At 44.1% G+C, this 27,826-nt stretch overlaps 1 protein-coding gene across 1 annotated transcript in view; it reads left to right on the plus strand.

Moving 5' to 3' along the window:
- The window catches only part of CEP20 (centrosomal protein 20), a 224,440-nt gene that overhangs the window by 186,929 nt on the left and 9,685 nt on the right, over positions 1 to 27,826 (plus strand). The window contains exon 4 of the mRNA XM_078664343.1: positions 2,265 to 2,401. Within this exon, the coding sequence (XP_078520469.1) occupies positions 2,265 to 2,401 (137 nt within the window). The remainder of the gene's footprint in view (positions 1 to 2,264; positions 2,402 to 27,826) is intronic.

A 27,826-nucleotide genomic window follows, 5' to 3' on the forward strand; every position in this document is an offset into this window, starting at 1 on the left:
AGACTCTTGTTAAAGGTTATCCAAGAACTAGGACGAGAACATTTATGAGCAAGTTCCCAAAATTCGTAATGTTAAAACTGTTCCCGTCACCATTCAGGACCTACCGTATTTATTTGAATCTTTTGTTCCAGAAACACCAGTTTAACCTTCCACTTTTCCCAATATTTCTATTATGTGTGAAACAGACACATTTATCAGAATTACGGCGCTCAGTGACAGTGGCTGCTTCTGATTACAGTGTGTAGTGCTCACTTTCAAGCAAAACGACCAGTCTCAAGGCAGACATTTTATCTTAGTTCATTTTTCTGACCCACCAGAGCAGAACCTAGGAACATATTTTTTGTTGAACACAACAGTTTTGTCTTCCAGATGCATCCCTTTTCATTTGCAATAGCTTTTTTTTCAATCTTTGTTCTCAATATACTTTTTTGTGTGTATCATTTTGTCCTGTGTCATCAGGGCATGGTAGTTGAAGCTGTTTTCAGTTAAACATTGAGTTCTCTTAGTGTTCCAAACCTTCGACCCCAACAGGACTTTTGGTGCCAACATAAGGCTTGCTAGGGATTTTTCCCATACGAAAGTTGCAAGTGAAGACCCTGCTCCTTTCATTGCATCTATGGATGCTTCTGGCGTAACTCATGCAGTGTGCCTTTGGTGCCGCCAACCACTCCATTCTGCCACCCAGCAGTAATTTGTGTGCAGGGGAGCCTGTCTGCACTGTGCTCGGGGCCACAAGATACTTCAGAGCTCAGCTGACTGAACGGTCAGTGCACAGAGAAGGGTGTTCAAGCTATGTGGATGACTTGCAGAAGTTAAAGTTGGTTTTTCAGGGTCCTTTTTTCCCCTTAAGAGTCTCTGCCTGATTCGTCTTTGGCTTTCTCTGACGTCATGCATATGGCTGTGAGGGAGATCATAATCTCAGTTTAGTATTTCAGATGTGTTTCTTATTTGAGACCCTGATACTGCAGCAGCCTCAGAGCGATATATTCATTTGGGTTAAGGGCATTTATGAATGGCAGCTTCTAAACAGGCTAGACGGAGTTGCTGGGAAAAATCCAGGTTTTCTTTGTGTACCATCCGATGGCTAAGAGGGTAGAGGCTACGTTTTTCATCATTAAAAGCAATCTATCTGAAAGCAGCTCATTCACTCTGCCATGTATTGCAGACGATCTGGTTTACTGAATAAAGAATGGATATTTTATTAAAGAGTTTTGCTTAAAGCGCCCCGTGCTCCAAAGTGCGCTATGGCCTCACACTTTCACAAAAGGTCTGCGCTCAAGTGCTGCCGCTGAGTAAGTTAAATTAACTTATTTTCGTTTCCCATTACTTAATTACACCTCAGTTTACTGAAATTGCTAATACGGATGAACTCATTAATGGTACGCTTTACCTCCCATTTATAAAACGATGTAAACATTTTGTTTTTTAAACATAAAACATTAATTCAGATCACCATACACACAATACTTAATACCCATAAAGTTGTTATTATTGTAACATTCACAAATCCCATTAATACATCGAAACACTGTACCACACTCTGAAATAAATATCATATACTCATCTGCTCAGAAGCAGAAAACAAAAGAGGAGAAGGTTGAGGTCAAGCGGTTTATATGGGACTGAACATTATTTTTTCATTGTGATATTTATAAAGTTCTATTTGGAAGCTATTAATGGTTTTCTGCTCAGGAGGAATAAATACAAGTTATATGCATAATGCTAGCCTCCTGGCTTTAAATAAAACCAGGTATTCATACCTGTTTTTTACTAGCAGCTTAACGAAAGAAGATTTCTTTAGATAGGCCATTTAAAATTGGTCATTTTTTCAGAGAGGTGTTTCTTAAATCTTGTATGTGGGTGGTGTTCTTCAATAACTTTTAGTGTAATTTACTTATTCCTCTTGTAGAACTAGGATTTGAGATGTACAACTGTATCTCCTTGATACGTTGAGCTCTGTAGACCAGTATGTAACAGGGTTAGGCATTGTAAAGGAGTTAATTGTATTAAGTGGTGGCTTTTTTGATTAACATTAGTCTCACCATATGACACTTGCATGGAACTGTGTGCTGAAATGCTCAACAGTGTAGGCAAATTAAGGTGACATTGTAGGAAAATGAATGATTTGAACATTGTGCATTACTTATTGTACAGAAATTTGTGTAATTTATTTCCTGGTAGTTTTCATAGCAGTCTATGACCAGGGCAAAAGGAAACTCTTGATTCTTATAGTAGCTGTCTTTGCTTTTGCCTTTATTTTACAGACCACTTCTGTATGGGATTGTGTCAACATTTTTACAAGGAAAAAAGGAAGAAAATGTCCATCCGACATTCTCTAAAATATCTGCACAGCAACTTCCAAGAAGAAATCCAAGAGATCACAATGAAAGAAAAGCAATGGGTAAGATTGCTTTACTGGGTTTCTTATGTACTCTATTCTTCATCTATGCTACATATTTGAATTATTTTACAGTACAGATAATGCTTGAAATTGTCAAGAAAATTATTTGCTTCGAATAGAAGGGTAGGCCTTTGTTGGTCAGTGGGCAATGTTCCATCGGTTGCCGTTTTAAACACAACATTAAAGCCAAGCATTACGTTTCAAAGTGATGCATGATGCTCCTACTTGGTTCACCCGCATTTGGATTTGTTGGTTCTCGGGGTTAAGCTATCATACAGAAACAGAAAACACATGAACGTGCCTAGCCACCTACATTTGAATCCACGCTTAAGGAATGTCGAAAACGCTGACTGTCAAGATCGACAAGGTACTTTTATTTATACCAGTTATTTCATAGTTATTCAAAGTTTTTTTTCCAAAAAGAGTAATTAAAGGCAGAAAAAACAGATATCTACATCACATATTTACAACACATTTTTACAATTATAACTTCACAAGTGTGTTCCCGACTTAACACATACAATTCAAACGAAAATAGACCAAAGAATGAATCCAGTGTCTACATCAAATATATCCCACATAGAAACAATACAGCAACAATGAACATATGCATTGAAAACAGTGACTCTGTACAAGTGAAAATAACGAATAACACAACAATGAAAGTGAAGGAGTCAAGTCAACTTATGACCGCTAATGCAACCAGCAATTGCTGGTATGAAGGACTTTATCACAGTTGCTCCTTTTTTTAACAAGCCGATGCGTTTCGATACCAGGGCGAGAGTTCCTGGAATCTCATCAGGGCGCTGTCAGTCTATTCCTGGAATCTCATCGGGGCGCTGTCAGTCTATCTGTGGGGGGTGCAGAGAGAGTGAAAAGGAGTTTCAATCTAAAGAACTCAGGACTCGCCTCACTTCAAGTGACACTCAGAGTAAAGTGTAAATCGAGACCTACCAATATTTCAAGAAGAAATGGATTCGTGGAATGGGGGTCTGGCACGGAATTCTTCACGTGCTGTAACCTTCGTTATTTATATAATTGGGTCCTGTTGCAGTGCAACTGAGGGGAGGGAGGGAGCGGTCACCTAAAGGAATGAATGAAGCAATAAAGTAACTTCCTTGTTTGTACCATTGCTTCAACGGATTTCATGTGTAATATCAAAAGAGGAACATACCTTCAAATAATTCGTTTGAAGGAGGCTCTAAACTGCCACCAACTTTGCGTTGTAGAAAAAAACAATTTCATCCGCAAAAGTTTGGACACCAAAGCGTGAACGCTGGGGAGACAGGGAGGGGGTTATTTTTAAAGTGTTGCTTTTTGGCTGGGCGTAGGGTTCTGACAATGAATTTGTAAGTATGTTAACATACCTTTTGGTCGCGCGTGGGATTGATTATTTATTCCTCACATTGACTTTCACCGTTTCTCGGGCGGCGTGGAGTCCGCTGTGGAAACAGTTTAAGTAATTACTTCATGGTTCTAAAAACCTTTTGTTATGCTCTGAATGTAGCTAATAGCGCTGACAGCACTTACCTATGTCCTACCTCGTCCTCGCCTAAAACATTCTGCAGTCAATCCAACATGGATGCCAGGTGTGTAGCTGGTTATGTCCCTGGGATACCAGACCTGTGCATTATGGGAAATGTGGTTCTCATCATACAGAAACAGAACATTTTGTGGTGGTGTAGATAGGAAGCTTAAAAATAACATATGTGGGAGGAGGAGCCTAACCGACAACCATGATGGCCGCCTGATTCCTCGGCTCCGCCGACCCTCTCGCTTTTCTCCCGTTTTCCGCTCTATCCTGTTGTCGATCCTCCTGTTGTGTAACACCGGCGGAACCGGGAGGCGACCCCGGATTTATTGGTGTGTTTTTTGCTCGATCCCGGCAGTGAGAACACTGGAACGTCTCCGCCTCCTCCTGGCGTGGCGCGGCGGTGGCCGGGTCTTTGTTCTCGGACTGGGGCCGGCCCTGCTTCTACTAACGGCCACCATTGCAGGCGGATCGGACACGGTGGCGTAAGGCTCGTCCTGCTCCCTGCAATCTGCTTCATCACTTTGCGAACCCGCACGCCGCCGAGGCGCGGAACACATTGTATCGTTTCCTTCACCCGGAGACGTCTTTGCTGGATACTTTGTCTCCCAACAAGCTGGGCTGGGCGCCATCTTACAGCCTGCTCTCCTTTCCTGGGATAGCGGACTCTGGGCTGCCACCGACGGAGCTGCTGCCTGCTCACATTACGCTGATACTGTGTGCAAATGGAGTGTGCTTCCCCTGTGTCCCAAGCCTGGTTGTTACAAAGACAACAAGGGTCCTCAGGGAATAGTGATAAACAGCAAGAATAATTTTTACAGACCACAATCGGTACTATAACGAAATGTCCAAACCCAGCCGGGTGAGGAATTGTTTAATTTGAAAAATAAAAAGGAAATGTGGTTGACCAAGGTGGTCAGTTATGGACAATTCAGATGGGGCACAGTCCTGTACCTATCCATCAAGGAAAAGACTGTAGCAGAGGTACTACAAGAGTAAAGGAAAAGGTTTACAGGCAAAAGATTTGGAGCCAAAATGTCGCTTGTAAATTAATGAACAATGCAAAAAACAAGTTTCGACATGCAGTATTTACAGAGTGGCATACAATTCAATTTTCTGTAATACTGTTTAAACCGTCAACGTTTCGATCCCCAGGCTCCTAATGAACCGGGATCATCATCAGGACTGTTAAAACATTTGCCTGTTTCTAGAAATGCCTGCGGAAAATGAAGGAGGAGAAAAAGAATAGAAAACATAAGGCATTCGCCTAAATAAGTAAAAGATATATACAGACTATTCACAAACAGTTTGCGTGCCGAGGACTACTTACACTATGTAGGATTGTGCAGTTGACCTGAGGAATACTCATAATAGTGGAGCCGTCTTGGTGATTTGAAAAAAACGGATTCAGTGGTGAGCGAGGACAATTGTGAACTAATGGGTGAAAACCTGCTGTTGTCGAAACTCTATGTGCACGTGGGGTGTTTATCATACCGAGCAGTGCCTCCAATAATTTAGAGCATATCACGGGCGCATAGTGAACGTGTGGGGCCTATAAGTGAGGCCAACCTGGCCAGTGAATATGTGTCATGCACAGGCGGAGTGTCAGCTCTAGAAAGGCGCCGTGTTTACGACTTTCAAGTGACTGTAAAAGCCAGTACTGACCTGCCGGGCAAATAGGTGATAACCTGGTCAGGCACCAGGGTAGTCAGAATACCGAAGGGTTGTCGGTACCTGTGGTGGGAAAAACATTGTTTTAGGGAGGTGCCTGTAATGCAATTCGGCCGCGTGGGTATTGAAATGGCACTTTACCTGGTTGGGAGGCTGGAAAATAACCCTCCGAGCAGAGCGAAAATTTGATTGTCAATCGATCTATTGACTTGCTTCCTAAATTAGGGCGAGTATTATTTCACAACCGGTGGGCTGGAAAGAGATAAGGGAGGGGAAAACGGGGATTAGAAATAGGGCGGACGAAAACCTCGGTGGGGGTTTCCAAGAGACCCTAGGGCGTGTGCTTACCTGATAATGCCTCACGAGTTGAGTCGGGAAGACGGCGAGACTTGATGGTCTCTCTCCGTGTCCTGGCAGCATCAATGCGCTGTCCTGGCGTTGCTGCTCCACCGGCGCTTAAGGCATGTGGTGGATTTGAAAAAACAGAGGACGGACTGGATGTTTGTTTCCTCTGTAGTCGCCATGTTGGAATGGGCATGGACCGAAAACATAATAAAAGGACTGAAGTACACGCCGGATTAAGGATGGTGAGGGTGTTGGAACCTTCGTAATGGTGAAAGTGAAACGCGAATCGGCCATATTGTAAGAGCTACCGTAGTGATAAAATTATGAGTGCATTTGAGGTAACATACCTCGTGGTTGTGCGACGTACTCCTCGAGTGACCTCAGGCCACATGTGTAGCTCTCTATATACATAACGATTAATTTACAGACATTGATGTTGAAATTATTCAGTACTCCTATGCATATACAATATATTGCAGTAACATCTAGTGCATGATAGTGGTGGAGCCACAGGAGTTACACATGTTAGTTATATTGCAATTTAACACATGCAGCAGAGTGGGGTATGGAATACTGCTTGGTTATAGGGTTGCAGAGAATAGAACCAATTTCCAATGTCAGTAAACCAAAATTGTCTTTTTTCATTTTTCAGGGCTTGAGCAAAGAACAGATCAAAGGAGGGAGGTCCAGTCCTCCATGCGGTTTAGGCCGTTGTTGATAGAGTCCAAAAGTATTATGCACTTCAATTCTTCTTTATTGAGGAGGCTTGTCATGCCCCCACCTCTTGGGGGTAATTTTAGTGCCTTTAAAATTGTCCAGCGGATGTCATCCTCATCATGGTTGGCCTCAATGAAATGCTCTACCAGCGGTGCATTCTGTGTTTTGCATCTAATGCGACTTCTGTGCTGGCAGATGCGGGTCTTGACTTTTTGAGATGTTTGGCCCACATATACTTTTGGACATGGGCATTGAATGAGATACACAACATTACTCGTATTACAGTTCGTTAGGGTGTTGCATTGAAACTTAATGTTGTTAAACTCTAGTGTCTTACCTTCAATGGTTAGATTACACACAACGCAACCCCCACATTTTACATGCCCAACAACGGGGGACAGTCCCCATCTGGATTCAAGAGTAGAGAGTTGTGCAGGGCCGGGGAGGGCTGCCCTAACCAGATGGTCTTTCAAGTTCTTGCTTTTTTTGAAAGCAAAAAGTGGGCGTTCGATCTTCAAAATGCCCGCATTGATGACAGGCCAATGTTGTAAGATCAACTTTCTTAGTTTGTTAGATAGTGGAGAGAAGGTTGTCACACATGCTATCCTTTCCTGATCTTTCTTAGGGTTGGGGACAAGTAAAGTTTCCCGGGGACGATACCAAGCTCGTTTCTGGGCAGTCTTTACTATTTTTTTGGGGTAGCCTCTGTCTCTCAGTTTGTTAGCCAGGATGGCACTCTCTTTGAAGTAGTCCCCCCTGTTTGAACAGTTTCTCCTAATTCGAAGGAACTGGGAGAAAGGTAGCGAGTCTCTCAAGGCCCTCGGATGGTTACTGGTATATTCCAACAGTGTGTTTCTCTCAGTGGGTTTTCTGAACAAGCGAGTAAGCAGTTCTCCCTCATGATGAAAAATAGTTAAGTCTAAAAAATCAATGGAAGATTTATCAGATGAAGATGGCCTGGTTGTGCCATGGCTCGTGTCTGCGTGGTGCCCAGCTGACTACGAAGGGTGATGGTGGACTGCTTATGGGTCAGTGTTGTGTGTGTTCGCCTGGCGTGCGGATGACTGCTGAATCCTCTCTCACTGCTGCACCAGTGCTGATCGGTGACGTTCTGGGCGCCCTAGCTACTCTGAGAGCGGCTCTATGTACATTTGCCCGTGTATTGGGAGACCGGCTGGATGTGATTTCACCTGCAGCACCATTGTTTGATCGTGGATGCCTACAGGGGCAGGACACTTTGCCACACTCTGCTTCTGCCTTAGGTTGTTCCTCCTCTTGGGCTGCTATTGCCGCGCTGAAGGTGTGAGATCCTGTTATTTGTGAGGTGCCGGCGGTGGTGCTAAACTTGGGGCGAACTGTAGTTTCCGAAGATGCGATGTGGTTGGAGCCGCACAGCCGGGCGCCATGTTTAGCTGCCCTTCTGGAGGTCCCCGGCACGAATTGCTTCCCTATCCTGACGCGGCTCCTATTGACTGGGCTTGTCGATTCTGGTGGATCTGTGTTGTACGTTGTCACTTCCTGCGCTGCTGATATCTACATGGCTGTGTCTCGTGTGGACTTTATTGGTCGTCCCCCCACCCGGTTCTGGATTCTTAGCTCGCTCGCCTCCTTCAAGATGTCTGCCATGAGACTGGACTGTGTCGCTGCTGCGCATCGCAGGGGGCAGGGTTAAGTGTGCCTCTCATCATGTCAGGACTGTTCTCAATCGTACTGCTGGGACGCTGATGGACTGCCGGGGATGTTGAACATGGGTATTGTACTGGTCGCGGGGTCTGGGATCGGGCGGCCGGAGTGATACATGAGGGTGGTTTTGGGAATATCTACTGGCCCTCCTCCGGTCTTATGTGACTTATGTCTCTTCTTTTTCCTCTCTTTTTCCCTTTTCTGTTCTACATTTCGGGTTCGGTTTGTGGGCGACAGGCACGCTGCTAAGGGGGGGGTAGGCCATAGCCTCTGCATGTGTGCAGGGTGGGGGGTTGGGGATGGGGATTTTGTTTTAGTTTCAGTTTCTATGGGCCCTTTTTCCTTTCGTCTTTTCTTGGTTTCCTTTTCTTTTTCTTCCTTTGGGTCAGTTGGGTGCGTCGGGGTAGTGATACCTATTCTTTCCGCTGTTGATGTTGTTATCTTCGTGGATTTGGGTTTACTGAGTCCGTGGGGCGGGCGATGACCGACATGTACTGTTTTACTGTGCATCTATCCTGAAGAATATTATCCTTTCCTGTTTTTAATTCCTCTCCTTTGTTTTGCTGCTGACTCGCTGGTTCGTTGCCTGCCATTTGCTTTAGGTGGATTGAATGCATCTGATCCTTCTTATCTACAAAACTTTTAAAATTAACCTTACTCCTCCTGTGCCTCGCGGTTCCACCTTGTTTGAGTCAGGTCTTGGACACTTATCAAGTAGGTTTTCATGGGGACTGCTGGATCGTTCTATTCTTACTACTGCTTTCGAGGCCGGCCCGTGTGGTTGTGGGCCCGTATCTGTACGCTTACTATGCACAATAAAGGTTTTACAAAAACAAAAACAAAAAAAATAAATAAATAACATATGTGTAGAATTAACACCTGCTTGTTTAAAGGCCTTGAAGTAAACTTCCATTTCTCCAACTCGTCTTCACTCAAATGTAGTTTAGTATATCACCCTCCTGGTAACAAGAACATCTTTTTAGAAGATTTGACTGCCTTTGAAACTGGCATATTTCTTTCATCAAAATAACACCTACTGTCTGGTCACTTAAACATATACTAAAATAATGATAGTATCTCTGTAGTACCATATTTACCACCTAACCAGAACTAAATGGAAAACTGATTATTAATACTCGTAAAAGAATATATGAAAAGGTTCAAACCAAATTAATAAATACCAAATCCAACAGACTGAAGTATCGCACTGGAAGAGATAATCTCTGACCAGTGGGTACTTTCCATCATACAGCACGGTTAATGCCTGAATCTCACTGCAACCCTACCAGACATCCCACCCCTCACACACATCTCTCCTGCAGAACGCAAGGGCCTTCTTCAAGAAGAGATCCAGGCGCGTATCCTCAAGGGCGCAATAGAACTAATGCCATTGCAACCCCAAGGCAGGGAAGCCTACTTCCTTTATTCTCTCACCCCCAAGAAGCCAAGAAGGACCGCTCTCTAAGGCCCTTTCTCGGTCTCGGGCCCCTCAACAAGTACATCTTCTCAGAATACTTCTATATGGTCACTCTGCAGGATGTCATCCCTCTTCTGCAGCAAGGCGAATTTATAACAGCTCTCAGTCTAAGGGATGCCTACTTTCATATACCCATCCACTCCACTCATTGCTGCTACCTACAATTTGTGGTAAGGTGACAGCATTATCAGTTCAAAATGTTACAGTTCGGGGTCAACACTGTTCCCAGAGTGTTCACAAAATGCCTTGCTTTTGTGGACGCCCATCTCACATGGGGCAGCATCCATGTATTCCCATAGCTAAACGATTGGTTGATCAAGAGTGCAAGCAAGGAGCAGTGTCTCGTAACCTACGGAAACAACTATTTCTCTCTTTCACAAACTTGGCTTCACAATAAACACCGTCAAATCCCACCTGAAGGCTCTGCAGATTCATCCCATTCTAGGAGTCCTACTAAACACAGTTTCTGGCGTGGCTTACTCCAGTCAACCAAGACTGCAGGCCTTCCAGCAGCTACTGCCTCTTTTTCTGCCAAATCTTCAATTGACGATCAGAACGGTTACATGCCTTATAGGTATGTCTACTGTTCACACACGCACTACACATGCACCTGCTCCAGCATTGCCTCTCAATGCAGTGGACACAAGTGGAGGGGTACTGAGAGTATCTTGTGTTGGTACAGCCAGGACTCACTTATCTCTGCAGTGGTGGAATGGCAACTATCTTTTGCCTTCATGGACCCTATTCTGCAGGTGACCATCTCTGTGGATGTACCGCTCTCAGTGGCAGGTCCAGGGCATATGATTCTCCCAGTTAGCAGGGCCTCCGAATAAACTACCTCGAGTTGCTGGCCATCCAGCTAGCGCTCAAAGCGTTCCTCCAGCAGATTCAGCATACAGTAGTCTTCATAAAAATGGAAAACATGACTGCCATGTATTACTTCCAAAATTGAGGCTATTCACAGTCGGATACACCTCCTGGTGAAGTACCTTTCATGAGTGAACAACAATTTTGCAGACCTGCTCAGCAGAATGCAGCAACAAGTCCAAAAGTGGAAACTCCACCGGAAGTCCTACTCCCGTATGTCCACCGATGGAGTGTACCCGGGGACGACCTGTTCACTACTGCTTAAAATACAAAATCCCAAAGCTTTGCCTCCCACTTCTACTATATGTGGTCTGGAAGTTTGGCAGACTTCCCTCGCTCTCATCCTCTTGGCTCCCACTTGGTACAGGCAACTATGGTTCTCCAATCTTCTAGAAATGTCAGTGGTTACCCACAAGAAGCTTTCAGTCATGCCAGACCTTCTCATGCAGAACCACTTCAAAATCAAGCACCCCAATACTGGTCAGCTCAATCTAGTTCTCTGGCTCCTGAGGTCCTAGAATTTGGCTGCCTCAACCGCCTTCAAAGTGCATGACAATGTCAAAGAAGTATGCATATCCACTACGCCGGCCTGCTATGATTCCAAATGGAAAGGTTTGTCCACTACAGCATTCCGAAGCAGATAGACCTGTTTAAGACTCCAGTGCAAGACCTCCTCTGTTACTTTCTGCATTTACAAAAATCAGGCCTCGCTTATACATACATACTCCAGCCACTATAGCTGCATACATGCTAAACAGGGAGCATACTTCCTTATTCATAATTCTTGTCATCAAGGCCTTCATAAAGGGACTGAACTATTATACCTCCCAGAGTATTACCCCTACCCAATTTGGAGTCTTAATGTCGTCCCTACGAGACTCTGGGTCATTCTTTTCAAACATTTACATTTATGCCCCTTACAATTCCTCTCCTGCAAGTTGGCGGTTCTTCTCGCTATCACAATCTTATGATGTGTTAGTGAATTGCAAGCCCTCGCATTAGAGGAGCCTTTCTTTCAGGTTCACAAGGACAGAACTGTCCTCAGAACCAATCCCAAATTCCTTCCGAAGGTGGTATCTCCATTCCATCTCAACCAAATAATTGATCTTCCAGTGTTCTTCCCACATTAAGACTCTGTAGCAGAGAGAACGCTTAATACTCTTGATGTTAAGTGTGCCCTCATGTACTACATTGATAGAACGTTTTTTTCCGAAAAACTCAGTAGCTATTTGTCACTTTTTTCCACAACGCACAAAGGTTCTGCCCTCTCAAAGATAGGCATAGCTCAATGGCTTGTCAGATGCATACAGACTTGCTATATTAAAGCTAAAAGAAATATGCCTTTTCTTTACTGCCCAGGTCACAGCCCACTTGCAAGAAAGGAGCCTCTGTGGCCTTCTTAGGTAACATACTTATGGCTGAAATATATAAAGCAGCTTCCTGGTCCACTCCACACACATCCATTAAACACTACTGTGTGGATGTTTTAGCATGCCACCAAACACAAGCTGTCCTGGCTGTATTAAGGACTGTTTTTCAATCTTATGCAACATCCTGCTGCTAACCACCTCTTAGGGGAGAACTGCTTTACAATCTATGCAGAGCATGTGTATCTCCAACCACACATGCTATGATCGGAACCTCTAGTTGTTGAATATGCACACTATATTCTCAATTCTAAGTTTAAGTTTATTACTTTTTGCACAGTCACTATACTTTTCTATCTTGCACTCCATCTTTATGCTCACCTGCTGTGTGGAAAGCATAACAATGGAGCTGGTGCCCATGAGCATTACCAGCCCAAGGAGGAGCCACTATATCGCGTGACTCGAAAGACTTCGGAGAATAACAACTTTCAGACATCCAAGCGCAACATGGCATGAGTATGCAGAGCATGTCAATCTACAGCACGACCTGCTACTAACAGATGCTTACAAGGTAAGTAACATTCCTTCCTTCTAAAGTAATACACAACCAAAATCAGCATTTACTGTAATCAAAGATTTAAATTTGTAGATATCATTTGGCTGAAAATTGTCTGTGGACTTTGAGCTCCGATTCAGAACAAAATATCTAATAGAAAATCTGCATTCTTTGTCACCCTTTAAAAAAATTAATGCTGAAAGTCGACCATTCTAATCAATACAGCCAAAGGCTATTTTTCTATGAGTTTACATACTATTTCATATTCATCAAGTAGACACATTTATTGTTACCCAGTGACTGCTACTCCATTCAGTGAACTTGGGAGAATAAAAGGCTGAGTGGACCACAGGCCAGGAAGCACACTCAGCATCCAGGTAAAGGGACTTGGCTTCCCTGTTCTTCCTCGCTGTCAGATTCAGACAGACAGGGCTGCTGTACATTCAGGAGGGATGTGAAAAAGCTCCTGCTTACCCCAGAGTGGGACCTCTGATATGGCTACCCACTAGCCACGAGCAATAGAACCCCTTATAGGGGTATTTGGAAACAGATAACGGCAATACTAGCAGTTCTGGAAAGAGGCACAGAAGATAATGAGTAATCATAGTAGCATAGAACTGAAGTAAACAAATACCTGCTACCTGGGAAAGATGTAACTGTCTCTGAGAGCCTTTATCCCCAAGGGGAATTTCCAGCGGGGGAGGAGTTCACACTAGGAGTAATATACTCATCAATTCGCAACAAGGCGAGATTAGTGACACGAGGCAGCAGAAGTTAGGACTCAGAAACATAGAATAGTTTTGAATAGTTGAAGTCTTTATATAGCCCATGGGGCTGCCTTTGTAGTAGTGGGCACAAGGATAGACCATCTTGGAGAAAAAAGAAAGAGGTAGGCATGCACTGCAGTCCTTGTCAGGCTAATTACCTCCTTTCAAGCAGAAGGGTCGTCAGAATGCAGAGTAACACTGGTCTGGCAATCATCCCAAAGGCAAAGGAAATTTTAGAGACCTCAACATTTTTTTTACTTCAAACTTGTGCTGGCTATTGTTGTCTGGCTCTGTGAGCTCGGAGGGCTTTTTCACCAGCGAGTGCAGTGTGACTGGGCTTTCCCACTTCAACATCGGAGTTTCACCCGCTACAGCAGATCTATCGCCTATGTCCCTGAGGTCGCTTTCGGTGACTGTCCTTGGTGAACCAGGTGAGGGAAGCAGCTTTTTGGAACCAGGGTTGGTATCCTGAATGGTAGGGCATGTCAGAGACCTAATACTTGCCTCATGCAGCTCACCCCTAGCCCATTAGTTATAATAGGATGCAGTGTAGGTGCTTCAACCTAGCAGAAGAGATCTAAACCCTCAAATGAAACAACAAATACAATGGTATTTCGCTTGAAAACAGTCTCTAAGCCCCCATAAGAATTTCCTTTGCAATAAAGTGGCCTGCTATTAATTGGCACTCGTTTAAAGATATGCCTAGGCACTAGCAAGGGACTGGGCTTTGAGTGATGACAACTAACACTACCTGAATCACATCTTTCCCCACTTTACCCCTTTAGCAACTTCTCATTGCAGACATAGTAATTTCAGTTGAGGACTAACTGTTGGGATAGTTTATAAAGATACAACTATTTTGTGGCATTTTTAGGTCTTGTCTACAAGACAAGGATATGCCCCGCAACAGACAGCACATGTGCTAACTTACAGGGCTTTGAACACGCCCATTGCCTACCATTGGTTGACCTCCTAGTCACTTACATTTGCTTGCTCCTTCTCGTTGGCGTGTTTTACTTGTGTAATTCCACTGCTCGCTTTTTAGGTGCTACTTTTTTTTTCTTCTTTTATTTAAGCACTGCACCAGAGTGCAGGTGTTTTCCAGCTGTTTTCCTTGTATGTTTCTCTCCCACTTCCCTGTACGCCAGGCTCTGTTCTCACCCTTGTGTGTATCCTCCACACCCCTATTGCTTTCCTGCCTTTGCTTTTTACCACTAGCTCCAAGTTGCTCTTTTTCGCCTGTTTGTTCCCATTCTATGCTGCTTCACTTTGCTCCCTCGCCATATCCTTATCCCACTCCTGTGTGGCTTTTGCCACCCCTGCATGTTGCTTCTGCCTCCCTGTGTTGCTTCTGCCTCCCATTACCCTTATTCCCCTAGTCCACTCTGTTCAGCCCCCACACGCTCTGCTCCTTCTGTCCCCTCTTACGCATGTTGTTCCCCTCCTGCTTAAAAATAAAAAAAACGCTTTTATACATTTGTTTTCTTCTTTTTAGTTACCCAACCAACTTGGATCACTAAACAAAAATGAAAGTGGCTGCAACATTTTGTAGGTGCGTGCACGCGTGGTGCATGCACCTTTAAAATGATGCCTCCACTTTCTAAAAGCGTTTTTAATTATTTTGCTATACCTTATAGTATCCGGGAATGCTGTGAAGTATGGCCAAAAACCATTTGCAAAGCCAAAAGGTTTTAAGACAAGACCTACCGGCTTTGCCAGTGCTTGTTCTAAATACTTTCTGCATGGGACAGTCTCAGTCTCAGTAAGAACAGGCATCTGGCTCCTCTGTACATCTAGGAAGCTGCGTTTGCTTTCGGCCTTATTAGGGAACAACCAATGCCTACAGGAATGTAGTTCTGTACTTGATGATTATGTAGCTGTGCATCCTTGGAACAAGTCTCTCCCCTGGGGATATTACATTGAAAGGTTAAACTATTTTCTCGCTCGTTAAATTGTGTCATTTTGTCTCGACTGATTACAGATAAATACATTTGTAATGCGAAATCTGCTGGCGTGCTTGGGAAGAGATGTTGAACCCTGCATTCCTCAAGCTACCCTGCAGCACGCATTAAAATGTAGAAACATGCATGGCAGAATGCATGTAGGATTCCATGCCTCCATGATCCCACTCTGTGCCAACCCTAATGCCTCACTTGAGTGCAACTAGCAATGATTTTGCCGTAAAACGGAAGTCTGATATGTCATTTTCAATGTGAATATTTACATTTTCAATGCTACCACGTAGTAATTTAAATTTCTCCCCAACTTCGCCGGTCTCTACTGTCTAGTTCCTGGTTCCCGAGCAGACACCAGAAATGTGTGATTTCTCCGCTGATCCTGTTTCATTAGCATCAATGTGTCCTGTTCAGTTTTCTCGTATTGTCTTTGTTCTTCCTTCCCGACCCGTTACTCTCTTTAGTGCGGGTTGTGTTTTGGCCTAAATCGGAGTTACCATTGAGATGTAGCTCACAACTTACCGTTTAAGCATACCCACGCCATTCAGGACAAGTGACTTGATGCAAATGTAATTACTCAGCGTAGCATTCTAGTCCATCTTTTGGCTCATCGAGGCCATTACATTTTTTTTTTACTTTACCTCTCTCATCCCTCGATCTACATTATTTCTATTCATTGCTCTTTCTTAGGTCCTCGACTCTGAACTTTCAAAAGAATACCATTTTCTAATGAGGCCGATTATTTATTATTTACACTATCGTAAAAGAAAGGACAAAATAAAAATGCACATATACCTTCCATAACCAGGTTTGTGACAGAGGCTGCCGGTGCTCAAAACCGGATAACTTTTAAAGATTTTAGATCGGGGTTTAGAGGAAATTATTTTTCGCCTCCCTCTGATGTGCGAGGGTCCCACCTGGAGTTAGGGTGTATTCGAGGCACCAGTAATTTTTTTTTTTAGCAGAATGAAGTTTGTGAATCCGGTAAGTCAGTTTGTGAAGATTCCAATTGCTGAAGGGGCAAAATGTCAGTCAGGGCTTGTCAGCCAGGCGGATTCATTCCTTAGTTTGGATAGCTGAGCAGTTTCACGAACTGCACAATGACTGAAAGCTAAAAGCACCTTAGTCCAATTCGATATGAAACCCGGTGCCAGACTTTAGCTATGTGAACAGATGCACTGGGAAGCAACTGGCCTCCCGCATCTCCCAAAGCCCCCTCCAGTTGTTTGATACAGATTCTGGGGCGTAGGGTCCATTCACTGGATGGTACAAAAAGCCCCAACCAGAACCATCTTGCCATAGCATGCCCAGCTTCTCTGGAGGGAAGGAGAGTGGGTTCAGGGTGCAGCCAAAGACCCTGCATACTTGGCCTAGGATTTATAGGCAAAGTGCATGGATAAATCCACTTCTTAGGCCAAGTGCCTGCTGAGCGGAGCCTCTGGTCTTGCCCAGTTGCACAGAAGATGTGTACTGATACATCCAGGGCACCTGGTTAAGTAGATCATAGAAAATAAGTTCACTAAAAAATGGCAAATGAACTTCTTTCTAAGATCTGCAAATGCCAAATATTTAACAAAGCATAAGAATGCCACTGAAAAACAATTTGAAGGTACGTAACAGTTACTATCCAAAACCTAAAAAAAGACAAATTCTCATTTAATGCTGACCTATGTAAACAAACTTCCCTCAGGGCACTGCACTGCTTGTGACTTAACACTAAATGTTTTAGATGACATGATCGATTTGTTAATGTACTAAATCAAATGACCGAAGACATCTCAGCCCTTGATCAATAATTTTCCAAGTTTATTTAAAGACAGAGGAAATACATCTTTGTGCGTATACCCTCGCTCTTCAAGAACTCTCCCAGAGGCAGATCCAGAAAGAAACACATCAAAGAAAGAGATGCTCCCCCGTTCCCCACCGAGATTTACCACATTGAGGATGGGTATGCCTCCTTGCCGTCGACCGGTGCACCACAGAGAAGGCTGTCAAAGCACCATACGACTTCGAGAGACACCAGAATGTTGCTGTCTAGTCCTGTATTGATGTCTATATTAAGTCTGACCCCACAAGCAGTGACCACGCTTCACAGACATCACCTTCGCGACCCATGTTACTTTTGACACCGAGTCATAGAGCGTTTCCATATTTAGAAAAACATTGTACTCTGAAGACGCAGTTGCCACTGTCTTCAGACTGTCTTTGCCAATTGAAGTGCCTTGCACTTGGGAAACAGAGTACTTCAGAACTTACTCTCCACCAAGAGCAATAACTCCGGAAGTAACGTTGTCTCCAAGTCCCCCTCTAAGGAGATCAGCCATCTCCAGCAACTCTGGCTTCTCCAGGACCTGTGCTGTCACCACATCTGCCACCAGCAATTCTTCAGCAATGTCTCCTTCTGCTCCTGATAGACCCATCAAAGCAGAAAAAAACGTTCCCGAATTCAAGAGCATTTTCTAAAAGAGATGTATATCAGATTCGGTTTCGGGGTAGATATGCAGCAGCTCAGCAACAACCCTGAAAATGGCATTATTACTAACTGCCTGGTCAGACCACCCTGCACTGAACTCCCAAAGACTTCATGAAATGTGAGGTCGGGGTAAAGATCTCATCGCCACTGTCGCAACGACCAGAGCAGGTTTAGCTAGCATAAATGTTAATTACATTTGACATTAAACCAAATATAACGCCATGTTCACTCTGCGTGCAGTGTGATTGAGCACTGACCTTTGGTTATGTGTCACACCAGTGCTGCACAGACAGTAAACTGTTGATGTTTCATAAGACCCAACGAATATATTAACAATTTGCAGCAGCATCTTAAGCAGTTGAAATTCTCTCATGTTGAAAAGCCACAAATGATCTGCCAGAATGTGAAATGTTGCATCTGCTGGGTCGTTCTTCAGTGTTCATTCCTGGCTGTGGAAGGATTTCTGTCCTGTGTTCGCTGTACTTGGCAGTATTTGGTGTTGAGCGCTGTATTTATTTGCCTTTAGTCACAGCTGATATCTCGCGGCAAAAAAACTCAAATCCTGATAGTAGCTGGTGTGTGCTGCACTGCGAAAGCATCTTCAACGTTTGTGTGGAAACCTTCCTGTAGTTGCAACGATTGTGAGACCTGGGACCCACGTTTTTATTACCTCCGTTCTATTGAGAAATAATCTGGGATGATCTGTTGCCCAGCTAGCTGCACTTTAGTCCTAACATGTCTTAGTTATGATGGTTTTAACAAGCAAATTAATTCTGATGTGGATTTCATCTATTTATTTTGGTCTTTATTATGTTAAATCGTACGTATTTGATTATTGTACAGCTTTTTATTCTCTTCCTCAAAATGTATTTGTTGCAGAATATTTGTATAGTGTTCTATTTTTTTTACGTCCTAAATTTGGCAAAATAAAGAATAATTGACTGACCCCTATGCCTTAGTGGCACAGTTATTTGTCCTACGAATACAATCCACAAATTTCAAATTGCCAAGATACTGTCGCTGTATTAATTTTACTAGCAGTTGTTTCGCACAGGACCCACAGCACTCTTGAATATTTTTTGTAAGCCATTTATTTAAACCATGTATGTCTTGGAAGATAAACTGATAGCTGCAATGTCTCCAGCTGCAGTGGCGGCAGATTTCTGTTACAGAGTCCAACCCGAGAGAGGAGACACGTGTGTTCATGGTTGCAGGGTTTATGCAAAATATTATTGATCTAGCAAAAAATGCTAATGTTCGACCAATACTACATTGTTCGTCTTCATGCTCTTAGAGGCTGGGCAGCTCAGAAATGGTGCAATTTTTCTCCAACAGGATGGTAGGAAAGTGAGGTTTTGTTGGTCGCTATAACTACCGAAAGTAGAGCAAACTGCAGTGTTTAGAGTTATTCACGTATAAGTTCGAGCCAGTAATTTCTGCCAGACTGTTGACGAACTGGACAAGGGATAGAAGTATCAATCATTTAAGGGATCAAACGTGTCGGCCTTGAAGGACCTAGAAAACAAATGTGTGGAAGATTTTTAGATGTCACAAATTGAGAGGGAAGGCCTGTAACTTTTCATTTTACTTGATTTCTACCCTTCTCTGACAATGTACAGGAATCTGGAGCACAGATGGTGCCTATTACTTTCAGTAAATCAAACAGACTACTGTTCTAATTAAAAATTAGAACGTATATGTATAGTGGCTTTCAGGAAGCCCTCTTCATCCACTGGTCTGTTAGTATGGTACTCATATTTTTCGTCTGGCCACTACAACATACAGCAAGGGGCAGTGGGTCCTTGGCGGGCCATTGGCTGGCTTCACTATGGGTGTCGACTTTCTTCCCTTTCACAGGGAGCACATTCACACACCATAGTGCTAGGGAAATGCAATCACGATTTGTGCCTTTTGAAACCAAAGACATATTTTTTCTTTTAGACTTATTCTTTTAAGTCGATGACCTGGCAACTTCCCCGAACAATGAAGTTTTGCAAAAACCATGACTGAACAATCACTGTCCATGCCAAAAGCCTGCAACTAGCGCAAGACCTTTTGGCTCTGCCAATGCTTGCTTTCATATCTCACCTTTAGTTTTTCCTTTGTTAGATTATCTGTGTGTTCTTGATTTTCAATAGTTTAAGCACAGCACAGCTGTGTGGCCCAGCCATTTTTCACTTTCTCAGTCTTGAATTTTAATTAATTGCACACCTATTGGTTTTCAGAGAAGCTGTAAAAAAATACACATGGCCATAACTGAAAGACAGTTTATTGCTGAAGCATTGGATGCCCAGTCTCCAGCCACGGATCTTTATCTAATGGATACTAAGCCTTTTTCTCAAATTCCTATATTACCATATATGTATTATGTATTAAATAGTTTTCTTCTCCTCGCATACCGCTCAAAATTGTCGGTGCCTAAACCAACATTTTTAAAAGACTGGTTTACACTTTTCCTGAGGTCTTTAAAGAATGATCTGCATATGCCTAATGTTCTGCATATGCTCATCAAACAGTGGCTCAGATCTCAATGCACAAAGCTTCTGAGATCTTGCAATGAAAGGGAAAGATATGAAACCAACAGTTATGCCACAAGGGAATTTTATTTCACAGCCAAAATAGTTAGGAACAAAATGCACTGAAAAAACTCTATACACTACTGAAAACAATACACTCCTACTATATGGTTTCCCAAAGAGTGTTAACAGTTTTCTCACCTTCTCTTTATCTAATACCAACACCAATCTTACTAGTATTTTGACAGCTCGCTATTCAGCCACCACTAACTACCCTCCAATAAATATCAACCAGGAGATGTATAAGCACCAGATTCAAATAAGACAACATGCCTTTTAGAATATATAATTAGATTTCCATTCATGTACCCCAGGCACGACCCAGGAGGCCTTAATTAAAGCATATTAAGAAAAGAAAGGTTTGCGTTGAGACACTTGACCCTCTAGTTTCTGACTGTGCAATGCTGTCATCCAAAGGGTTGAGCTCACTGAAGGTCTCAAAGAATACTGAATCGCACCTTTGATTCCTCACAATGAGCTGACATTCACATCATGTCCAACACTGATTTTTTTTCTTTGTATTTCTCAGTGACATGGTTTGCTCACTGTTTATTCCTTGATGGACTAACATCAGACTACACGAGTGGCAATAAAACATTGGACTTGGCAAAAGCATATAAATAAACGTTCAGAAAGTAAAAAGAAACTTACCGGACATCTTTAAATAAGGGAAATCAACCCTCTTGGTACTCTGGGACTTATGTGTTTTCTCTGGAATGCAACACCGCTCCATCCTCAACTAGAGTCTCCAAAGGTGGTATAGATGCCAGAGTTACTCGGATTTGATCTTTTCTTAGCCACAAAATGATTCCAAATCTGATTAGTGATTACTCGCGTGTCAGCTAGTTCAGGGATCCTGCCTGTCCCTGCTAATTCTCATGGAAGTTCTAAACTATTATGATCTTCATTTCTAGACCTTGCTGACAATACACAAGCCTTTAGAGACAATTCCTCCGTAAAGCATCCTTTTGAGGTAACTTGTTTCCACTCACTGTTTTCTTCTAGAAGATGAAATACAAAACAAATGTACCAGTGACCATAGTTAAGAAGTGCCGAGGCTCAGCTACATGGGTCTAAATAACTAAAATATAGTTTACACTGGTAGAATAATCCAGCTAATTAACGAGATTTATAGATATGTATTGCTTCATCCGATTTGTATCCTACATAGTCCCACTGTAGACCAGCCCAAGGATTTGGGTATTATCTTAGACATTATTCTTTCTCTGGATTCTAAAATAGTTAAGTAATGCGAGCCTCAAATTTCAGCTTCAAGGATTCATTTTTCTCTTGCAGTGAGTGATTCAGCTAGTATCATAGGCCTTCATTGGTTTAAATGTTGATTACCGATACTTCCTGTATGTGGGCCTCAATCATAAGGTGGCCCGCCACTCACAAATCACCGAGAACCCCAGGGCCATCTTCAGAACTTTAAGATTCAATATTACACCAGCCCTCTGTAAATTCCAGTTGCTTTGGACTAAATAAAAAAATCCAGTTTAAAGGATATGTCCTTAGCCCACAATTGGCAGTGTCCCAAAGAACTGGTGTGAATCAGTAGATGAAATATTTACCTGTAAAACCTGAATGAAGTTGGACGAGGCATGGTTGGACCAGCTGTGCTACACAAGTGCGAGAGAGTGGAAATCACTAGAGCACTTATTGAGCAGAGGAAACAGCTCAGGTTGCACCAGCTCTGTTCCATGCTGAGGCCTGACAGGTAGGTCCTGGTGTAAGCTCCCCAAAAGTAGCAGCTGTTCAGTGCATGAAGGTTAGGCATAAAATCTTATCTCTGTCTAGCTAAGTCCTAAAGGTCAGTTGTGCAGCACATATTGGCAGAAAACGCTTTAAATACCAGTATTAGAAATGAAAAAATGTGTGATGGAAGGCCACCGAACCTGAGCAGCTGTATTGCTCGTAATCTGTCTTAACACTACAAACTTGCGGGATTGTACTGAAAGACCAGCTCGATCACCGTTTTTGAGCCACCCTTTCTACTCTGATACCAACAGTCACTCCATAAAGCTTCCCCTAATTTGTACACCTTCACTTGGAGGCTACATTCAATCTACCTGTACAAAGTCACCCACTGTGCATTCTCAGTCCTGCTTTTTACACCCAGTGCTCACCTTTAACCAGCCGTTGCACACCCTCCGCCATGTTCTTCATATGATGCTTCTATCTGCAAATACGTACACCCTCCGCTACAAATAGCTGTTTGACCAATGAGAGAAGATTCTCCACAACACTGTTGATGTTGTCATCCTCCTAATCGTCGACTGAGCAAGCTTTGCTGAGAGATTCTTTGTCGACCTAATGGTTGGCACCAATGCAGTCATCTTTGTCGTCATTGAAGCCATCCTTTTTGACAGCTTGGTGGATGACAAGCCTTTTCATGGAGATCTTTTTTATTTCTTCTTTGGTAATTCTAGATCTGGAGACAGTGACTTTTTTTTTGTTTGTTGCCGATATAGATCCTCAAAGCCTTGTCGTTCTGCTTCTCCTTTGACGACACCTTACCAGGAGTCTGACTTCTCTAAGGAAGTTTTCAAACCCTGTTTCTGCAAACATAGATGCTTCTGCCTTTTTTCAGGATTGCCATTGCCAGCCTTCTCTCACTGCCATTTCGTCATTGTGGAAAAAGTTCTTCATGTCTAACAGCTTTGGGTCGTATACTCAATGTGCGCATAGAGACATTTCGTTTGATGGTTATCATTCTAAACCTTTCTCTTCCCACTGGCCTTACAAGCCTTAAACATATTTCTTTTTATCTGAAGCCTCTGCCATCTCAAAAGTCAACAAGCATTGGCATAGCCAATAGGTCTCGCCTTTGGGACCTTCTAAGTATTTAGTTAGGCAGCACAATATACTTGGTGCAACAACATCAACTGTTGCATGTCTAAACACTTATAAGGTCCCAAAGGCGAGAACTGTTGGCTATGCCAATGCTTGTTTTTGTTGCTTTTAATTTTATCTTGGTGTGTCTGGTCCCACCCGAGCACCACGCAGGTCGCTGGTCTTTGGGGGCAGCCCTGGATGCCCTAGCCGGCTTCCCGCACGGGCAGCATCTCCTTCGCTATCTGCGGGAGCCCGCAGCTTCTCTCCTCCTGCCCGCTCCTGCAGGCAGGGTGCTGCACTCTAGTGGCCTGCCAGCTCCCCCAGACATGTGCACGGGGAGTGGGGCAGGGCCACCACTACTCAGGGGGAGGCATGTTGGCCCTCCCCAACACATGTTCTCTTGTAAGACCTAGCGATGGGGCTACTGGGCACCTGGCTTTGGAGGTTTCTATCCAGAGAGGTAAGGTCAATGGTAATGACCGTGGTGAGGAAGACCTGGAGTCCGAGTAATAAATATTACTGGTAAGTATCCAATGCAAGAATGCAAACACAACATAGGAGGTTGAATGTTACCATAAAAAGCCAGTAGAATGAGGTGAAAAAGAAATAGTGATCTGGGTGAAACTCAAATACCCAATCTAAGTATGTATTTAACATTGATAACAATAAGGTCATAATGTCGGTAGCACTGTAAAGCCAGATCTAAACAAGCATTGGCAAAGCCAATACGTCTCAGCAATCCCCGAGCTATTGGCCTTGTCAATATGAATGCCTTTTAGCCATGTTGTCTAGCAACAAATCTGCTGTTCAACATGGCTGAAATTTACTGAAAGCCCAGAATAACAGGATGTTTAGCCGAAGCTGAGTCTCTTCAATACCCCATGTTGCATTTATTGTCCTGTCCTTCCTAACACAAAAGAGCGCTATGATGTGGCCTGTGCTGGCCGCCTCATAGTGCTTTTTTCAGTGACTTAAGCCATGCTCAACAAAAGATGTGCTGCTAGACAACATGGCTGAAAGACATTCACATTAAGATGGCCAAGAGCTCGGGCCCTGCTGAGATCTGGCTTTGCCAGTGCATTTTGACAGGGTCTTGCTGAACAAATGTGGACGTAATAATGACCAACAGGTGATCTTTGAAGTGAAGCGAGGATGTGGAGTAATGGCCAGAGTTGCCGACGGGCAACTGGGGAACCAATTCTGAATCTCAGGGTTGGCTGAACAATTTGAGATTCTGGGTATATCACTTAGGCTTCCCCTGCCCACAACAATGACTGTGTCAATGTGTAATATATTTAGTGAGCACTTAAAGTGCTCCAAAACCATCAGCTGGTGTTAGCACTATGGAAAGATGGAGGACTGAACACGCGCTCCCATACTATCTGATCGTGCAAAAAAATAAACAAGTGCTGTTTGTGTTTTAGCAACTTTTTAAGAAATGCATTTTTTTACGTACACGTGCGTGCATTCTAGTAGTGTGTGTGTACGTGTACATGGGAGACAACGTGAATAAACAAGTGCTCCTATGGAGCACTTGGAAACAAACAACAAGATGGAACACGGAACAAGCGCTCCAATACTATTGGATTGTGCAAAAAATAAATACACAAGTGCTCTTTGCGTTTTAACAACTTTTTAAGGAATGCATTTGTTTATGTACATGCGCATGCATTTTGGTGGTGGGAGTATGTGTACATCGGAGATGGCCTGAAAACACAAGTACTCCTATTGCCTGAAAACAAAGAAAAAAATAACTGTGCAAAATCTGGCACAGTGTAAGGAGACATACACTTAGTTTATGTGCTATGGGAGGGCCTAACACAAGCATGCCATGAAGTGTGGCATCAAAGAAAATGGGAGCAACGTTGAAGTTTACCAGTGGTATGAGATGGGCAGCCTGTAAGCCTACATATAGAACACAATACGTCTCTTCGAGACAAGCGCTGTCAAGCCAAGACCTAAAAATTACACTCGGCAAGGTGGGGTGGACATGCATGATAAAGGGTAATCATAGAAACCTGCAACTTGAACCGCCTTTGGGCGCTTGGAGGTATTTAGGGGTTGGGCTAGTGGCCCGTGACTGTTGCAGAATTAAAGATACATGAAACGAGGGGCGGGTTCAACCTGAAAGTGTGACAGCCACACGGTTCTGCGACCTGTGTGACTGCGTTTTAAGAACATAGATGCCCCCCCTTGTTAACTAGGTGCAACTGAGGTGATTCCACTACTATCATTGCGATAGTAGTGGATGCCTGTGTGTCTTCACTGTGATAACTGCACCCAAGAGCCTCCGCAATGGCTGGTCGTCAGTGTTGGGTGCGAGGACACCTGGGGAGGAAGGAGAGTGTGGTGGGGTATCAGGAATAGAGAGTAGACCAGGTCGTTTTTGAGAGGGTTTTATTTTTCCATACACTCTTCTCTGTCTACTTGTTAGTCTTACTTTGGCAAATGTTGCGGGATCCGTCTTGACTCTGCGTGTAGGAGCCACACTGGAGGGTCTGCTGAGGCCTGTAGGTTCCCGACAAAGCGTTCTCCAGGGTCAGTTGTTCTGTGGCGGTAGCCGCAACCAAAAGAAAACAAAAAAGATATCAGGATCGCGGTCCTATAATCACGCTCATGAACCAGGGGGTGAGGAAAACACCACTCCTAAGTGTACAGCGTGTAAACACACCACAAAGGCGAAGGTCAGTGCTCGTGAGTGGGGGGGGAAGGGTTTTGTTTACAGGGAGTATATACACGGAGTATCGGTCGGTGGCGGTGACTCAATACTACACGTTCTGGCGGTCTTTCCTCCCTACCCAACCTGCTACTTTTCCCCGTACCTGTTCCAGCCACGCTCCTCTCCTGGGAACATGGCAGGGCGACTCGTGTTGTCATTGGCCTCCCGGCTTTGCAGCGATGGTATCGGGACACAGCCTTCGCTCCTCCTCGTCTTCTTCTACCCCGGGCAATCCGATCTCGCACTCTCGTCCTCCACGCCAATCCTTCCTCCTCACTGGTAACGCCATACGTCTTCTTCCGGGGCTCTCCTTCCTTTGACGGTCCGGGAGGCGTCTCGTCTGGGAGGAAGCCCCAGTTAAAGACGCCTGCTTCTTGTTCCTCGTTGGGATTTAATAAAGTTTGGGAATGTGGGAGCCATTCATCCTGCTGAAAGGGGACAAGAGGAGGTAAGAGATGTATCGCCGACCACCAGTCTCGATTAGCTTCTGATTCCTCATGGTGCTGGCCCGCCCCGTCACACACCTCCCCCCCTGGATTCTCCTGCTCGGGGAGAGGAAAAGCCCGGGACAGGTAATCTGCATTACTATTATCTTTCCCTTTCTTATGGTGTACTTTGAATAAAAAGGGTTGGAGAGACCAGAACCAACGAAGCACTCGTGGGTTTTGGCCTTGATTCCTATACATCCATTGCAAGGGAGCGTGGTCTGTGTGAAGGATAAATGGCTTCCCTTCCAGGTAATAGCGGAGTTTGTCGATGGCCCATTTAATGGCCAGACACTCCCTCTCTATCGTGGGATACTTGCATTCTCTAGGGAACAGTTTTCTGCTGACATACAGAATGGGGTGCTCCAGTCCATCCCCCCTACCTGTGACAACACAGCCCCTATTCCTGAATCAGATGCGTCAGTGGCCAGAATAAAGGGTTTATTAAAATCCGGTGATATGAGAACCGGATTGGTGGTGATGATCTCCTTCAGCTCCCTGAACGCCTTTAACATGTCTGCTGAGGGAGTTAGTAGTATTCGGGGCCTGACTTCTTTTCTGATCCGGTCGGTTAAGGGAGAGGCTAGTTCTGCAAACTTGAGAATGAACCTACGGTAATACCCTATTAAGCCTAAGAATGCCCTTCGTTCCCTCTTGGTGGTTGAAAAGGGTGTCTCTGCTATTGCCTTGACTTTTTCTGTCTGAGGGGTGTCCCCCAACACGAACCCCAAGTATTTCACCCTCTGGAATGCCGCTCGGGATTTTTTTGCCTTCACGTGCAGGCCTGCTTGTTTGAGGGCTTGTAGGATGACTTTCAGATGTTCTAAGTGTTCGGCCCAGCTACTGCTGTATACCACGATATCATCCAGGTATGCCGAACTGAACGAGGGGTAAGGATGTAGGATGTTGTTCATTAAGCGTTGAAATGTGGCAGGTGCCCCGTGGAGTCCGAAGGGAAGAACGTTGAATTCAAATAATCCCTTGTCCGTTGTAAAGGCTGTCTTCTTACGGTCCTCCTCACGGAGGGGCACCTGCCAATACCCCTTGGTGAGGTCAAACGTAGTGATGTACACAGCGTCACCGAGCCTCTCTATTAGTTCGTCTACCCGTGGAATGGGATAAGCATCAAACGTGGAGATGGCGTTTAGGGCACTAAAGTCCATGCAGAAGCGTGTTGTTCCATCAGAATTCGGGACCATCACAATGGGGGATGCCCAGTTGCTGTTAGAGGGGCGAATAACCCCTAGTTTTAACATCTCGTACTTCCCGTCTTACGGCCTCTCGTCTGGCTGCTGGTATCCGATATGGCTTCTGTTTCACCAGTTTTCCTGGTTGAGTCAATTTTATGCTCGGCTAGAGAAGTCTTTCCGGGGAGATCTGAGGAGATGTCTGAAAAGG

This window comes from Lissotriton helveticus, chromosome 10 (genome assembly GCF_964261635.1).
Source record: "Lissotriton helveticus chromosome 10, aLisHel1.1, whole genome shotgun sequence".
Lineage (NCBI taxonomy): Eukaryota > Metazoa > Chordata > Amphibia > Caudata > Salamandridae > Lissotriton > Lissotriton helveticus.